Source organism: Amblyomma mixtum, chromosome 3 (genome assembly GCF_055824585.1).
Source record: "Amblyomma mixtum isolate Tamu chromosome 3, ASM5582458v1, whole genome shotgun sequence".
Lineage (NCBI taxonomy): Eukaryota > Metazoa > Arthropoda > Arachnida > Ixodida > Ixodidae > Amblyomma > Amblyomma mixtum.
The window spans coordinates 90913965-90931116 of record NC_143014.1 but is presented as its reverse complement, the minus strand read 5'-3'; the positions used below and the strand labels follow the sequence as shown (position 1 = coordinate 90931116).

Sequence of the window (17152 nt, the reverse complement as noted above, 5' to 3'; positions counted from 1 at the left end):
TACCCTGTTATCTGAATGAAAAAAAAAAGTACATTGTAAGTTTTGCCTTCATAGACATAAATCGTCCTTCGTTTTAGATTTCCGCAAACCGCATCAATGTTGATGTATTTCCATAGTCGTTTTCAAAAACTGGAAGAATGATTTCTGGAACAGTGCCCAGGATTTCAGACTCCGTGACCTAAATTTATGAGTCCTGACACTAGCAAAAAAATGCACTGAATGTTCAGTTATGTGTATTTGTTGACGTGCTGTATTTTCGCATTTGCTTACAAGAGAGAGTAATACCATGACTATGTTTCTAGTTATTCTGCAAGTCTTTTTAGGTTTTAATTTGTGCAGTTATGGGAAGGATTATGAAAGGTATAACGTTAAGAGATAGGAAGAGAGCTGAGTGGGTCAAGGAACAAATGCGAGTTAATGACATCCTAGTAGAAATCAAGAAGAAGTAATGGGCTTGTGCAGGGCATGTAATGTGGAGGCAGGATAACCGATGGTCGTTAAGGGTAACGGACTGTATTTCAAGAGAAGGCGAGCGTAGCAGAGGGCGGCCGAAAGTTAGATGGGCGAAAAGATTAGGAAGTTTGCGGGGCTAAGGTGGCCGCGGCTGGTAGAGGAGGGTTAATTAGAGATATGTGAGAGGCCTTGGTCCTGCAGTGGACAAAAACTAAAGCTGATGATGATGTGTAGTTATATCGTTCTGTGCCTTCAGATATTTACTTACACTCTCGAACAAGTGCTATTCTATGGTAACCTGCTCGAAAATTGGTGGCAGTATATAATTGAACCTTGTTCTAGCGAAGTTGAAGGGGTCCTCCGATGACTTTGTTATAGCCGCAGCTTCGTTATAGCTCGTGTTGACCGGGCTTACGAGGGGAATCGTCGTCCCTTCGTTATATTCATTATTTCGTTATAAACTGCTTCGTTCAATAGAGGTTCGACTGTAGTAATAGTAGTAATGCTCACTAGTTGTTGAAGGATTCCGGTTTTGACCAAAAAAGCTTATGACTTAAGAGTACACTGAAGTGTGCTAACTATTGGTTACGTACCTCCTCAATTCGGTGATATTTGTCAAAAGCGTAGTTCAAAATATCTCTTTGCTCTAAAAATACATCAGGTCGGTTTTCTTCGTCCTCTCTGTCTATCCACCTGAGGAAGAAAAGTTCGGTTTAGTAGATAATCTCCTTAGTTGGAGATACTTGCTGGCAGAACTGTGATCTCGTTGTTTAGATATTTTGGATACTATCGCTCTTGTTCTGAGAAAGGGGAAAAGAAAGTGACGCGCAAGAGCATTCTGTAGACTCTTTTGTTTGTTTTCAAGCGGTATATGCCAGAGTTTGTACCGTTGAATGTCGTCGGTGAGGATCTGGTACTCTATGCCAGCGTTCTTGAGTAGATTTTGTATTTGTTCAACCAGCCCGGGAGGAATCAGGAAGCTCACATTGCGATTCAGTGTGGGCCCGTTCCAAAAGTCAACCTGCGAAAAGCCAGAGCGTTGAGTCTGTATGAGGTTCGGTTTGTTGAACTTTGGGGAAGCACGCTTCCTGTCAGTGTAACTCAGGCGTCCGAGAGAAGCGTGTCATTTATGCCTCACTTCCTTGTGAAACTGAGTGCGAGAAATGATTGTAAGGTTTTTCGCCAGGCGTGACCTGCACATACTGCCACGCGCTGTATGGACCAATTTGGCGCTTTTCGCAGTCATCGTCACTCTCGGCGTTCTCATCTCTCTTTCTCTTTTTTTTTTTTCAGCCGGACACAAGCAGTCACAGACTTACCTCCGGATTTTCCCTGAGTGCGCTGATGACATCCAGGGTTGCAGTGTCATTACCGATGTAAACGGAAAACAGCTTGTAACTGTCAAACGAAATGTCACTGTTAGCGTCTGGAAATGTTTCATCAACACACGAGAGAGAAGTGCCCTTCCCATTCCGCTTTATTGTCCTTACTTGGAGTAGCGACGCTTGTTCTGCTCCCTCGGCTCTTCGGCCGCGCTCTCGGGCATTTCGTCCGACGCCCGCAGCTGCGGCTCGGCGGAACCGGCTTCTGTGCTGGCGTTGTTCGCTTCCTTGGTTGGATTGAGCGCTTCCACGACGGGCGCCACGGCGGCGTCGAAGATTGGTCGCACTCGGTCGCGCACGTTGGTGGCCGCGTCCACTGCTGGCTTGGTGAACTGGTTAATGGCGGATACCGGGTCGAAGGGCAAAGGGAACGGGCCCAACGGACTCTGGGATTGGTTTCGATTGGCTTCCAGGGCTGGTAGGGCCACGGTTTTGGCATCCGATGCTGCAGCAGTGTCATCAACCCTGACTTCGGGAGCTTCACTGCCTTCTTCAACGGCGACTGATGCTGTCTCTGTAGGCAGGGCGGTTTGAGATTCCTTCTGTGGCTCTTCATCAGTCGCAACGCTTGTAGCCGAGGTCGCAGCCCCTTCCGACGTCGGCACTTGAGGAGCCGCCGTAACTGTAGAGGCGTTCTGCGCTTCTCCGCCTTTTCCCGGACTCAGCGGACCCAGGATGGGGGAGAGCGCAGCTCCGATTGCTGGTCTTATTTGATCTCTGACAACCGCAGTTGCTGCGTTAATTACAGGCTGAAAGAAATTTCTGATCGGAACTAAAGGATTAATAAAACCACTGCTGCCTTCAGTCGGAACCGCCGTCTGATTTTTGGCTGTGTCATTGGAACCCTGCGACGACGGCTTCTCCTGAGGTGTTTCTGCATCAGTCGATGGAACTGCCGCTTGAGAAGTGGAGGCTTGGAGCACTGGAGCGGCTGATGACGGAACCTGAGACGAAGGGCTCACTTGGCTGCTGTCAGGCTCAGCAGCATCGGGTGCCTGCACGGCTACAACTGTGTCCGATTCTCGTGCACCTACCTCAGTCACTTCCGGGCTGGCAATTTCTCTGGATGTCTTAAAGCCCTTTGTTTCGTCGGCAGTTTCTTGCACAGTCTTAACATGTGGCTTAGTAGACTTATGCGCTTCCATCTTGGTGTGTGCTGGTTTTGACACCTCTGATTTGGCAGTCTTGGTCTTAGAACTGCTGATGTTGCTTTCTGAGTGTGCAGCGGAGTCTTTTTCAAAACCATGCTTTGTATCTTCTCGTTTGCTTATTTTATGGTCGGTTTCAGGACGGTTTTCCGGAGTTGCAGGTTCTGCTTGAGCAACATCCGTCGAAGCCAACGTAGAAGCCTCGTCTGGCTTTTTGCTGCCTTCGTTAACGGTCTTTTCTTCATGCTTTTGAACTTCACTTTCAGCAACGACAGTCTGAGTGTGCCCCGGCTCTAGATCAGCATTCGGCTCTTTTTGCCCCTCGAGCGTTAAATCAGCTTCGTCCTCAGTTTTTACTTGGTCCTCAGGAGCGGCTACAGGAGTCTTGCTGTTGTCTTCAGATAGTTTGGTAACGTCTCTAGGTAGCTCAACAGCATCTTCTGGGACGGCTAAATCTTTCACATCTTCTATAATTCCTTTCAGGGGTTTTGCAGGCTCTTGTGGCTTGGCTGTTTCCGACACCCAAGTATCGGTCTTGGTGGCATCACTGTCCGGAACTGTGGGGCTCTCGTGAACCGACTCTTCAGACTTTACTGTGGGAACAGTGTCCTCCTTCCCACCTTTTTGTTCATCTCCTGTTAAGGGCAGGCTTTCTTCGTTGTTCAGTTTTACAGACTTCTTTAGCTGAACGACGGCGCCTTTACCCGACACGTCATGAGTACTCACTTGCTGCGTTGCTTGAACAAAACCGTCACTCGCACTGTGCTTTTTAGTAGTGAGGGACGGGTCGCTGCTCACCGAGCGGACGCCTTCTAGGCGCTCGGCCTGTTTTGGTTCGCTGGTTGACTTCGACTCGACGGCCTGACCACCAGGGACAGAGTCAGCGTGGCTGCTTTGGTCGGAGGGCTGCGCCGATTGGTCCGGTCCTCCCGAAAGCTTCAGTGGCGTCGGCAGCGTGGGCAGAGAGAGCACTGTAGTCGTGACCAGTGCGAGCGTGAAGGTGACCTTGACGGCTCCCATCTTCTCCTTTTGTCACTACAGGACCGGATCCACCTTGAGTAAAAAGAAAGAGTTTTGTTATTACAGTATGTGTTCATGTGCTAGCATGAATAACTACTGTGTGATCCAAACACTAATTTTTTCCCGATAATCTTTAAATATATATTTCACTTCGTAATAAAAGTGAGGAAGCTCTTGGTCGACTAAACCACAAACGGACAGTAGAAAACAAGGTGAGTGAGGGGAAGACAGAGAGGAAGGCAAGTAGGTCTTTTTCGTGCCGCCAATTGTTTCTTTCTGCTTCTTTGTGAAGCTTCATTTAGTGTACTTCTCTCAGCACTGGACATTAGTTCTCCTCTCATTGCTCCTCACATTGCTACTTTTGTATCCAGTAGATATTCCTCGCCGTATAATTACCTTCGCTACTTTTGTATCTAGTATAGATATTTCACACTGCTAAACATTCTTGTTGAAGGAATGCGGTTGATCTAGCGCAGCACATTGAAAATGATGTGCATTAGGGAGTTAAAAGATTACAGCCGATTTAGCTTACTTGGCCAAATGCGAAGTATGTACGCTAGCAAGTCGCGTTTCATTTCTCTTCCGGTTCGCGGCTAGGGTCTCAAGGTCAGGCTTCAGGTAATGATATGAGAATGGGCAACTGAGTGGTAACGCACTATAAAATTCTAGAACCGCTTAACACACCATAAGAGGGCACTGCGACAGCCGTGTGTTCTGGATCCATTCCGCACGGATGGGAGTTGACGAAGACGACGACATGCAATGCACAGCGCGAGAGAGTGGCCGTTAAAAACGAGGTGTGATCGGTTGCATAGTGCTCTCGTGCAGTGGCCAGCGAAGCTGATCTGTTCGCGACGCCACGGGTTCGAAACCCATGCGCGGCACAGTCGCGGCAATATTTATTTATATATCTGCTGGTCGAGCTGGCTTCAGACACTCAAGCAGAAAACGGTTTTTTTTCGAGATTGGAAGCTTAGTGTTAGCGCACTAATAAGTTTTTACTGCCATGCACTGTATTCTTATCCTTTAATAAAAAGAATGGTAGGCGGGGAGGGGAGACTGTTCTTTGTCATACGGTTTTGCTGTGTTGAGAGACCAATACTCGCGCAACTATATTCGCGTCCGAGATTGTTGTAGGCCTCATGATAGAGAAGAAAAATGCACTTATGTAGACTGCAGTACTGCACATACCTCGGCACCATGAGCGGTGGCTCACTCACACTCACACTCATTACCACTCGCACTCACTACTACTCACACACACTCACACTCATGTCCATTCACACTCGCAACCACTCACTCACACTCGCACTCATGACCACTCACACTCACAACCACTCACTCAAACTCGCACTCATGACCACTCGCACTCACAACCACTCACTCGCAATCACACTCATGTCCACTCACACTCACAACCCCTCACTCACACTCACACTCATGACCACTCGCACTCACAACCACTCACACGCACTCACACTCATGTCCACTCACACTCACAGCCACTCACTCACACTCGCACTCATGACAACTCACACTCACAACCACTCACTCGCACTCATGTTCACTCACAACCACTCACTCGCACTCATGACCACTCGCACTCACAACCACTCACTCACACTCATTTCCACTCACACTCATACTCATGTCCGCTCACTCGCATTTACGTTCAGTGTACTGTTTCCTTGTTTGCTGACAACGGAGGGGATGAGAGTTTTACTGGCGCGGCGACTGCCCTCGTAGCTCCCCCAAAATTATTCTGAGTCGCAAAGATGTGGTGGTGAGCTGCCCAGGCTTTGTCGGGCTATTTGGCCAATTTGCACAGTTTCGATGCTCGAAGAAAGTAGTCACTCATCACGCATATTCCATGCACCGAATGCTATGCACCTGTGCTCCTGCGCTTGCTGCTGAGACGATGATTGCCTGTATAGCGTCAGCAGCTGAGATGCTTAGACAAGTTTTTGAACAGTGTCCATAGGCGTTCGCAGGGTTCTCCATGAGAATGAGCCAAGTTTTAGCGCAGTGCCCCCCCCCCCCTCCTCCCCGCCCCCCACCCCAACCACCTCTCACCTAGGCCCCTGCCGCCAAAACGGAGAGCAAATATGAGGAATGATTATAAAACATTTATTTCCATGTGATAGAATTGCTAAATATACAGGATATTATAGAGGTGTAGTTTTTTATTTTAATCTGTAACATCGGCAGAGGAATATAGGGTATAGAGAGGATATAGCGCGGCTGATTTTTTTGACGCTCAAAATGTGAACAAGTGAGGGGCAAGATTCACAATATTTCCAGTGTCTCCACAAGAGGTCTTGTCTCCACCCAGACGAAGACAGTCCTCTTGTTGAAACGTTCGCAAACACCCTGAGGCTTTCCCTCCCTTGTTCACCACGTGAGTACCGGCAGAGGAAGGCAGTCATTGCGTCGCTGAAGCATTGATGTAGCATCGCGCTTCCGGAGTAATTTCCGTTCTCTCTAGACCACAGAAACTATGACAGATTTGTTTTTTGGTTACTGTCACAGCAAAAAAGAAACTGAAAAGATTGCCTCCAAAATGACCTGGCAAGTAAACAGTTCTTAAAACGCAACATCAGAGGTCTTTGGCCGTCCAAGAACCTGCTTGGCGGTAGCACTGCACTGTAAACAATGACCGAATAGGTCCGACAGATTAAATGTATGGGGCAGACTTGGCTATTTGGGGGGAAGGGGAGGGGGGGGGGGCGCACCTCCTTCCCTTGTGCGTGTGCCTATGACGGTGTGCAAGTAATAATAATGAGTTTGCCTTGACAATATTCTTGGATGGTGTATAATTACCAAGATTTGGTCTTCCTTGACAATGACGTGTCCGTGACTCTGCATCAACTCATTGGATGTAAGTGACGATTATGAATACTTTTCGCGGCATGGAAAATGGAGCGTGTTTTTCAAAAGATCGAGTGATTTCCTCACGCAAAGGAAAATGGCTGGAATGGGTCGCAAGTAGAGGATTTTCCCGCGTAATAACGATGCTAGGGGAGGTTGCCATTATCAATCCATTTACAAAACCTACTAAGCTTACTATGTGTGACCGATATGTGTACTGTACATATCTGCAGGCAGTACGTTTTCTGTATTGCCCATAATTCCTGTCTGAAGGAAGTTTTACAAACCAACGCGGTGTTTTTGAGGCCAGTGCATGCGGAGACCACATGCGCATCCGCGTGGTAATAGGGGGTGCTTACTTTGCACCCGATTATTCTCCAACGTCGTTCTCGGAAGAATGCATATGCAGCTAACTTGTTAGCCAATTTGAGCCAATCTGAAATGATATGAGTTTACTGGGAAAAAGCGCCATCCAGAAGTTCTTGGTGGAAATCATAGTATCTGCGTCAAATGATGCCTCATGCTGTCCATGCAGATATCAGTTAGGGCAAGATTGCTGAAATCGGTGCGTGCCAACAGAAGTTAATCCCCTTGCTGTACACGAAAAATGAACAAAATCGCATTTCACGAGCTCATTTCGGTTTCACTCGCCAAATGCCGAAGATTAGGCGGCACAAATGAGAACCAAGCCTCGCAACATGCAGCGGAAGCTTATATGCAGTTGTTGACTTGTTAGGAGAAGGTAAGTGACGCCAACCAAGTAAAATACAGAAAAAAACAGAAAAACACGACGTTTCGGGACCGGCTCGGCCCCTTCTTCACGGTCTGACTACGGGCGAGCGCAGCTTGGCTTTTTAAGCCCCTGCGTGGAGGACCTCCGGGTCAATGGCCGCAGCCCATTGACATAGGATGAGGGGAGAGTCCCCAGGGAACGATTAACATTCTCTCGTGTTTGCTGAATGTGCCACGACTCGAGTAGAAGCCTCCTGCGTGGGTTAGCTTCCGTTTCCAATACAATGGTGCTGTCGAAGTCAATTGGATGGTCACACCCTTCGCAGTGTTCGGCCACGGCGCTGCGTTGACGATTCATGTGACGGACGTCCGCTTTGTGTTGGCTCATCCTTTCCGCGAAGTTCTTCGTTTCCCCTATGTACGAAACCGGGCAGACGGAACACGGAATTTTGTACACGACGCCCTGGGCCTTTTCTCTGGGCTGCCGGTTTTTTGGGCGGGGGAGAAGGTGACCAATAGAGCTGGTCGGTTTGTGCTTTGCCAGCACCCCTTCTGCCAGCACCCTAACAAGACAGACTTCTGTCGAATGTTTTCTTTTGAGTTGTTGACTTGCCAGGGCAGCCCCCACCTGCTCATATTGCCATCGGCGTAGTTCTGCTTACATGACGCTGACGGGAGCCTATTCATGACCAAAGAAAAAACATGTTTTTTTGGACTACGGGAAGAGCGTGGAGGAGCTTAATATTCAACTTTTTCCTGTGCTGCGAGCACAGTCCAGAGTCGCATATGTCGGCACCCTTCGAACTGTTTGTGAAAAGTTCCTGGCCCCCCTTCCGCCCGCCGCCCTCAGTTTTCTGTTCTCTTCTGGTCACATTTTCGGCTGTGGCGTCGTATGTTTTTTTCTTCAGTGCCTTAGCAGCACTCGCTTGCACGATACCTTTAAGCGAAACGAAAACTGTCGTCCTAGCTTGATTCTTATTAACTTTCAGTCGCGTGTACTGCTTTTCTTCTTTATTTTTTTTTTTCTCGAGTGAAACGGTGACAATACTCAGACACATTCTATTTTTTATCCCTTTCCCGAGTACATAAAAATTAATTTCGACCTGTACGTCCAACCAATCAAAAAAGGTCCGGCTATTTGGTTGCCACCTCATATCCACTGCCGAAAATCGCCGCAAAGTTTCATCACAGTTGAGTTTCCCTCTCAATCTTGTAGAGGTAAATTACGTTGATGATGATTATTGAAGGGTGCTTGACGTCTTGCAGATTCGATATTGCTCGATCACGTTGCCAGAGGACACTTCTGGAGAGATTAACTTTTTATTACCAATTAATAAAACAAAGAAAGATACAAGCAAGGAGAAAACTTGTTTACATTTGACTGACCAGTAGCTTTACGTGACGAAACCAGCCCTCGGTCCCGCCCAAACACTTGATTTTAAACCCTATGACCCTGCCGTCGGTGGAGACAGTAACCAATCAGGTAACTCCACAAACATCAACCCAATAAATCACTGGGGAAAGGAAAACGTCGCCAACCAACAACTGTAAAAGGACAACACAGCCAATCAGTTATTTTGGAAAAAAGATAACTCACCTCCACAAACACTGCCCAAATATGTACATTTTCCACCATCAAGATTTCGGAGGTTTCTCCCTTCGTCCCGCGAGCTCCGCAAACATTCTCGATTTCCCACGGTGCAGGTTGTTTCAACCTCTGGTAAACTCAGGTTCGGGGAAAGTCACCTCAAGGCCCATCTGTTGAGTACCGTCACTTACAAACTGTCTTCAAGCCTGTAGCTAGCGTGGCAATGTCCTGTTGACCGCGCCTCAAGTTGTCAACGCGTGCTGCCATAGACATGGGACAAAAGCTACACGACGAGGATCCGCCTTTCCGCAAGAACGTGCACAGTGGGATGCGACCTGACGCATATGTTCCCGGAGGGTGTTTGACCTTTCCCTTATTATCGGAATCCGTCGCTATCCCGCTCCCCTTATACCGCTGGGCAGCCAATGTGACTCATCCCCCTCCCTGCAGAAAAAAAAACTCAGTGGACATTCCTTTATCGCGAACCCGGACGCGACAAACAATGCACAGGACCGCGAACTTCACTACCACTATCAGCACGAAACAATAATTTCTGGCGCAAATTAAAACATAAAATATTGCTGTTTTGGATATCTCCTTGGGCGTCAAAGATATTACCATGCCTGATGCTATGCACACACAAAAAAAAATAAATTATAAAAGCCACATGCTTGATTTCCGACGCTGGGCTCTTTAAGTACATGATAGAAACAAGAATCCTCTGGCGTTACCGAAAAGCGCACTTGGTTTTCGCGTCGTTTCCGGGCTTGAGCCGGGTTTGTGCAGTTCAAGACCTGGGATAAAGGAGGTCGGGTTACCGCATGGGTTAGAGCCTATGAACAAATTACGGCCAGACGAGAGCTCTGCAATGCGCACACCTGGGCAAAGAAAAAAAAAACGAAGTCCACTGCAGCACCCGAGGTCCCAACTTACGGTAGTTATTGCCGAGCAGCGGACAGTCGTTGTTTCAGCAGTAAGCATTTTAACTCATATGTATACGAGATCGAGCCATGCGGGGAGCGTGGCAAGAGACATATATCTATATTTTCAGGACTAGCAACGCGAAATTCGATAAAGGGTCTCAAAAAACTTGTAGCGGCTCATTGCATCCGCGAAGGGCCTGCGCCCGTGCCAACGGTGAACTACAAAAGCAACGAAAGATTGCCGTTCCCGTGCCAGCGGAATCCTTTCCTTCGGTTGTCCAAAGACACCGGCATGATGCCTTATGCTGCCTCGAGCGCCTTCAGTAGTGAATATTTTCTTCCCCGCAGCTGTCAACAACATGAAAATAGCTAAGCGGGTATCAGCGTCACGAAACATGGGCGACCGACTTCGCTGTCGCTTCCACCCACCACTCACATCCACTCATTGCCACTCACATCCACTCATTGCCACTCACAACCACTCATTGTCACTCATATCCACTCATATCCACTCACAACCACTCATTGCCACTCACGCCCACTCACGCCCACTCACGCCCACTCACATCCACTCATCAATCATACCCACTCACCTCTACTCACGCTCACATCCACTCAATCGCATTCGCACTCATGTCCACTCACACTCACGTCCACTCACACTCACACTTATGACCACCCCCACTCACATCCACTCACTCGCACTCACACTCACACTCACGTCCACTCACACTCACGACCATTCACTCACACTCACACTCATGACAACCCACACTCATATCCACTCACTCGCACTCACGTCCACTCGCACTCACGACCACTCACTCGCACTCACACTCAGACCACCCACACTCACATCCCCTCACTCGCACTCACACTCACGTCCACTCGCACTCACGACCACTCACTCACACTCACACTCACAGACGTGAGTGTGAGTGTGAGTGAGGCGATATGAGTGCACTCATGAGTGAGTGTGCCGACCTATGGTACTGCATAGAGCAGAATATCACGTTAATTAGTATAAACAACTACAAAAAAAAGAGCTCCGTCATGTTTTCATGCACTTGCAATTACTCGAGTCTTCATCAGAGTTAGAGACGAATGCAATACTTATATACGTATCCGCGTGCATCAAAGACAGCGAGATCTAACAGGGCAAGATATATATATATATATATATATATATATATATATATATATATATATATATATATATATATATATATATAGCGTGCATGCGTGCGTGTGTGCGTGCGTGCCGTAAGTGCGTTATTACGTTTGAAATCATCATCCTTATTACGCCCACCGCATGACGAAGGCGTCCCCATATCTCTCCAATTAGTCCTCTCCTGTGCCAGCTGCGGCTACCCTATTCCCGCAGACTGCTTTATCTCATCCGCTCACCTAACTTTCTGCCGCCCTCTGCATCGCTTGCCTTCTCTTGGAATCCAGTCTGTTACCATTAAGGAACACCGGTTATCTTGCCTTCGCATTACATGCCCTGCCCAAACCCATTTCTTCTTGATTTCGAAAAGGATGCCATTAACCCGCGTTTGTTCCCTGACCCACTCTGCCCTCTTCCTGTTAACGTTACACCTATAATTTTCCTTTTCATTTTTGAAATGGAAGTACCAGAATATAGTACGTCATTAACAAGTAGTCTTAACATCCCACATCGCACATGAACCAGTAGCGCGCGACCGAAATACGCTTAACGTCGAAGAACACGGGCGTTCGCTGAAGCGAGAACCGCTCGCTTTACCACGAACGCAGCTTCCTTCAGTCTCCATGTGCCGAGCCATCACCTAATGGGCGGTGCATCAAGGTTTCGCTTTGTATCACTTCGTGTACACAGCAGCGTTCTTTCTGTTAAAATGCCTCCGACAAGGAAACGACGCTGTCAAAATTGAGACGGGACGATACGAAGCCTGATACGAATGCATGGTAGGTCGCTATGAAGTTACGACGTCAGAAGGAAGGTAAAGTGCAGAGGTCTGCTGGGCTTGAAAGCAGCTATGGGCAAGAAAGTCAGGTTGCAGCCTGCCATCAGTTGCGTTTACAATCGTAAGAGGTTTCGGTCGGATTCATCCATAAACCAATTCAATTTGCGTTCACCTATATGGTGTCTTCACTTTTAAGCCAAACAAGTGTTGCAAGCGGCGATCGCAATCCAGAAGCGGCCGAACCCTGTTCCCCGTCTAGTTGATTCTCATAGTGTGGTGGAACCTACTGCAGTCGGATACAAGCCAAGAAGGTAGCGACAAATGACCTTCTATGGAGGCCCTGCAGCCAATGGCATCGACCGATTCTCATGACCTCAAGGTTAATCTCATTTCACGGAGGTGCTTGCCAGTCACTTGCGATTTCACGCTATACCCGCGGATGACTTTTCATGGCAATGCAGCAGAGGCTAGGCAGGAAAGAGAAGGAGAGGGTCCTTTGTCCTCGTGCCATGGAGAGTGGGCTCCTCAGCACTACCGACCCTGCACCTTCTCTCCAACTTCCCTCCGCATCCATAGCCCGAACAACGAACAAGCCACTGCCCAGGGCACGGGGACAAAGGACCGTCTCCTTCCCTCCTGCCTCTGCTGCGGTGCAACCTTGACCTCATGAGAACCGGTCGACGCCATTGGTTGAGGGCCTCCTTCGAGAGGCATTCGCCGCTGCCTTCTTGACTTGTTCCCGACTACAGTGCAATATTTTTGAGCACTCGCGAGCCAACCACAAACTTCTAGAATCCGTCACCTCGAACTTGTAGCTGTAAGTGCACTGTGATAACTGAAGTTAGACGGAGTGTATCACAAAGCTGTGCAGCTTTTGCGTGCCGCCAGGCTGGCGCACCCAGCTCCTATTGGGAACCTCAACATTTCCAGCATGTATACAAAAATACACTAACACTCCTTTTGACCGGTGGTAAGGGCTGCAGCAAACTTAATTTTACAAACTGATAATGACAAATGCTTCTCTCTCTCTCTGTCTCTCTGTGTTCTGTCATCTGCACACTCTGCATGCCCTCAGATCTCTTTCCATTACCTCGTTGCTTTCGATCTTTTTGCTTGTGCTTTTTGTTCGTTCCTTAGCTGACTTTCTCTATTGCTCATCAGCGGTGTTTCATTCCTCTGGCACCTAGAGCATTTGTTTGAAATCCGCAAACCGCCCAATGTAACGCTGTGTTGCAAACTTTATCTCTCTCAAGTTTTGTTCTTCACTGACCCAACAGCAACTCCACCAGACGCTTGTTATTCGATGCCCCCAGCAACGGCCGCGATACCTCCCTCCCTCCGGCAATATTTTACGTACCGCCGTTACGTCGCCAGCCCATGCGGCCAACGCTTTACGATGTTTCGCGCTCCGCCTTATCGCTGGTGCCAAAGGGGCGTCCGGTGACTTTCCGCAAGATCGGTACTGATGTGGCCGAGCATGTGGAATCTGCATTCTTACTTCATCCCCCACACGCGACCGCGACGCTAGTCCGCCGTTCGCGTAGGAGCTCGGCTTGTTTTACGCAATCGGCGGCAGGATCAAAGGCTGCGAGGAATTCTGCGTGGCTTTGCGCCTCTCTTGATCTTATCAACCAGTGGTGGACTTTCACGTAAGCGACAGCGTTTCTGCGCGCATATATATATATAGCACCAAAAGGTAAACGTACTTGATGGCTAGAGGTAATATGCGATTACTACCATTCTGCTATTTATTAACGCCTTTGAAAACTGGAACGACACGATAACGTCTAGGCTTCATGATGACACTATGTTAAGTTGTGGTTTTTCGTAAAACACAGCGAAGCGATCCTGAATGTGTGAATTAGTATCATTGGTTTTTTAGGAAAATGATCGTAATTGTTAGCGCAACATAGAAGAAAGAACGCCGATACTGTAATATTTTATGTCATAGGAGAAAAAAGATATCGCCAAGTCACCGAAGGCTATCAAGCCTGCTTAGTAACCATTCTTTTATAAAGCGTAGCTTGTTGTGCGAGTTTTTGCAGACCACGGTATTTCTTTCTCAAAAAAGTTTTTTGAGCATGTATATTTGGTAAGGACATTATGCAAGTACGCCCACCTTATATATGTTGTGATCTAAACCCCGATTCACTTCACTTTCTCTTTATTTGAACGCTAATCACGTGCACTGCACATAGTCGCTGCCATTAGCGTTTCCACACGCATTAAGTTGACGCCCTGCTTCACAAACGCATAAGGCCACAGTACTCAAGTTCTGCCCCAGTACGACGCGCCACTACCATGAAAAATTATTTCCATGTTTGAACGGTATAATTCCAGTCTGTGTTCTACATCGACAAAAAAAAAAACCTTCCGTTTTACGCGGTAGCGACACGAATACCAGGAGACATTAATTCGAGCTGTCGGCTATTAATTCATTTCCGTAGGCCTAATGGTGTCCCTTACTGCCTGGCGTATTCTCACTACTGCGGCAAAAGCACTCCTGTAGTTCCTCATGAAACGCACTCACTCGCCTATGTATGTCGGACCCAGCGCGACTAGAAAAGAGGATCTCCCCGCCAAACTCACTCCAGATACGCCCACATGACCAATACGAAGCCAGCATGCAACCGCATAGCACGGACATGTCGCACAGTAGAACTATAAAGCGAATATGTCAGGGGCGTGGGTGGGCACCTTGCCGGCGAGGATGTGACCATAGTCACCTCATCAATGGCCTCCAAGCTTTCCATTCTACGTACTGCCTCGGTGTACTTTGCTTTCAGGAATCACTACGAACAAATCTCGAAGAAATTGGGGTGAGCCGGCCTCAAATTTGCCGAGCAAGGTTCTCGCAAAGAGACCCACCTCTAGGCGGAAAATAATTGCATCCAGAATGTTAGTCTCAGGTGAACGAATGAAACGCGTGAAGACGTTTCTTGACGAACACGAGCGCTGTGGAAATGCTGAGGTCTGTGCTGCCAGCACTGCCTACTCATGCATTTTTCGAAGCGATATGCCCTCTGTGCGTGTCGAAGAGGAATCGCTAACAGGTTAAGTGGAGCGCGAAGTCAACCTTGAGAGCAGCAGGCTAGTATTTCACGAGAACCTTCAGAAAATACTTGGGATCGATGATTTCGACTGAGCGTCGCATTGCCTACGAGAAAGAAAAAAAAATTCAGGACGGAATGAAAGAATGAGCGATGAGAGATTTGCGGCCGCATCAGAACACAGGTGCGCGGCAGGGGTGGCCTCTGCTCTGTTGCCTCGGTTTTTGGTTACACGGCTGACGTTTCAATCAAAAGGACAACATGACATAGCGTAGCTGTGTAATAAATAGACATAGCAGGAATTCGGCGCTCTAGCGGACGCAGACCATATCAGCCATCACACGAGCACAGCTGCTCTTGGCAGTTGGGACAGGGCATGTATGCACGTGGCAAGGGCGGGCGGGTAAACTCGGCAAGCATGCACAAGCAATGCAAGCGGACGCCATTACGCAGAACTTCTTCAGTGTCAAGAGCACACGGAACCAAATATTTACGTCTACTTAGTGTCTTTTGGCTGAGCGCAATCGCAGATCACATGTAACATGCTGACTTCCTCTGGCATATACATACCCTCTCCTGATCGGGTCCAGCTTCAGCGCACTGACTCGGACTGACTCGGCTTTTGACCAAAACATTATCCTTTGACAAAGTGTACCAAGTGCAATATGTTCTTGGCGTCTCTTCCCACAGAGTGGCTTTTTGTCTCTCTCTTCAACAGTAAAGGGCTATCAATCGGTCAATCAACGTCACTTTGGCCGTTAAGACTCATGCGTAGGTTGCAAGACGTTCGCGCCGCTGCTACAAAGGATGAGTATACTTTTTTCTTTTCAGTTCACGGAACTTGGGGCCATTGCTCCGTGCATGATAACAGAGCCCATTATGTCACGACTTCATGTCCTTCCTAACCCACAGCTGTTTTGCAGATATAGAGGCGCTGCCAACTTCTCTGTCGTATACAAGGGCACAGTAGCTCTTTTCAGCTTAGCTTCAATCTTGGCCAAACTATTTTCACTGCAGGGAAGACACAAGCTCAAGTTGTCAGCTTATGAGTCGAATTATTATGTGCGGGCGGATGACCACAAACAACTCCCGCTCATTGAGTAGTTTGCAAGACCTGACATGCGTGAATCCTGATTTCCGCCATAAACAGAACGGTTGTCAAAGGAAAACGTTAAAGTCAATTTAAGGCATTAGCACATCGCAGGAAAGCACCAGTTCATTGTCACTGCCCCGAATTCCTAAAAGCAGAAAGGCTGCTCACGAGCATCACTAAATTCTGTCTGCGCATTAAGAGACGGCAATATATAAGCTATTCTCCCGGAGAATGACGCACAATTTTTGGCTATCTTTCGCAGCAGCGACTGATCCGAGCTGTCGCTATCGCCAGCGCAGTCCAATCAACGCCGCGAGTGACAGCCAAAGACCGCGGTGTCCCTGCAGAGAACCACCTAGACCCGCGGCTCAATTATTGCCCAATGAATCCGCAAACCGCAGGTTTTGCCACGACTTCGCTAAAGGCAAATTCCTTTGCCATTGGCCGCGTCTTCATCGCTTTTCCCCCCGAGGGCTACTCTGGCTCCGAGGCCTCGAGGCGCCGAAGCAACGCGCGCGTGGAGCCCGCCAGCGAGCAAGTCCTTACCGGCCAGGAAGCACGTCCACTGCTCTCGACGCTCTGGCAGCGCTCTGAGCCGCGCTGCTCCTGGTCAGCACCTCTGTTATCTGGTGTTATCCCAGGTGGCCCTAGTGGTGCTGTTCCGGTATGCTGGGTCAATGCTCCGCTGCCTCACCCGAGGAGCAAGGTGGGGAAGGAAGAGAAAAAGTTAACAAGAATCCCACAGGAATTAAAGGAGAGAAAGATACGGCTCCGGAAAGAGTTTATCACGCTCGGAACCGAAGACCGAGGAGAAACGAGTCTTTGTATAGAGAGAGGACCGGCGGACACTAAGTGAGTAAACGCACGCATGCCGGAGATCTAAACAAGCCCAGCGGGCCGGCCATCTAAACAAGCAGAAAAGAGCGAAATTAAAAGCCAGCGTACAGGA

At 48.4% G+C, this 17152-nt stretch overlaps 1 protein-coding gene across 1 annotated transcript in view; it reads right to left on the bottom strand.

The window, feature by feature from the left end:
- LOC149350927 (uncharacterized) overlaps window positions 1-4028 on the bottom strand; it is a 9115-nt gene extending 5087 nt beyond the window's left edge. Inside the window, exons 1-5 of the mRNA XM_089576952.1 lie at window positions 1944-4028; window positions 1773-1851; window positions 1341-1474; window positions 1047-1146; window positions 1-11 (exon numbers count right to left, since the gene is read on the bottom strand). The exon at window positions 1-11 is cut by the window's left edge and continues 91 nt beyond it. Of these exons, the coding sequence (XP_089433078.1) occupies window positions 1-11; window positions 1047-1146; window positions 1341-1474; window positions 1773-1851; window positions 1944-4003 (2384 nt within the window). The 5' untranslated portion in view covers window positions 4004-4028. The remainder of the gene's footprint in view (window positions 12-1046; window positions 1147-1340; window positions 1475-1772; window positions 1852-1943) is intronic.
- Between the last annotated feature and the right edge of the window lie 13124 nt (window positions 4029-17152).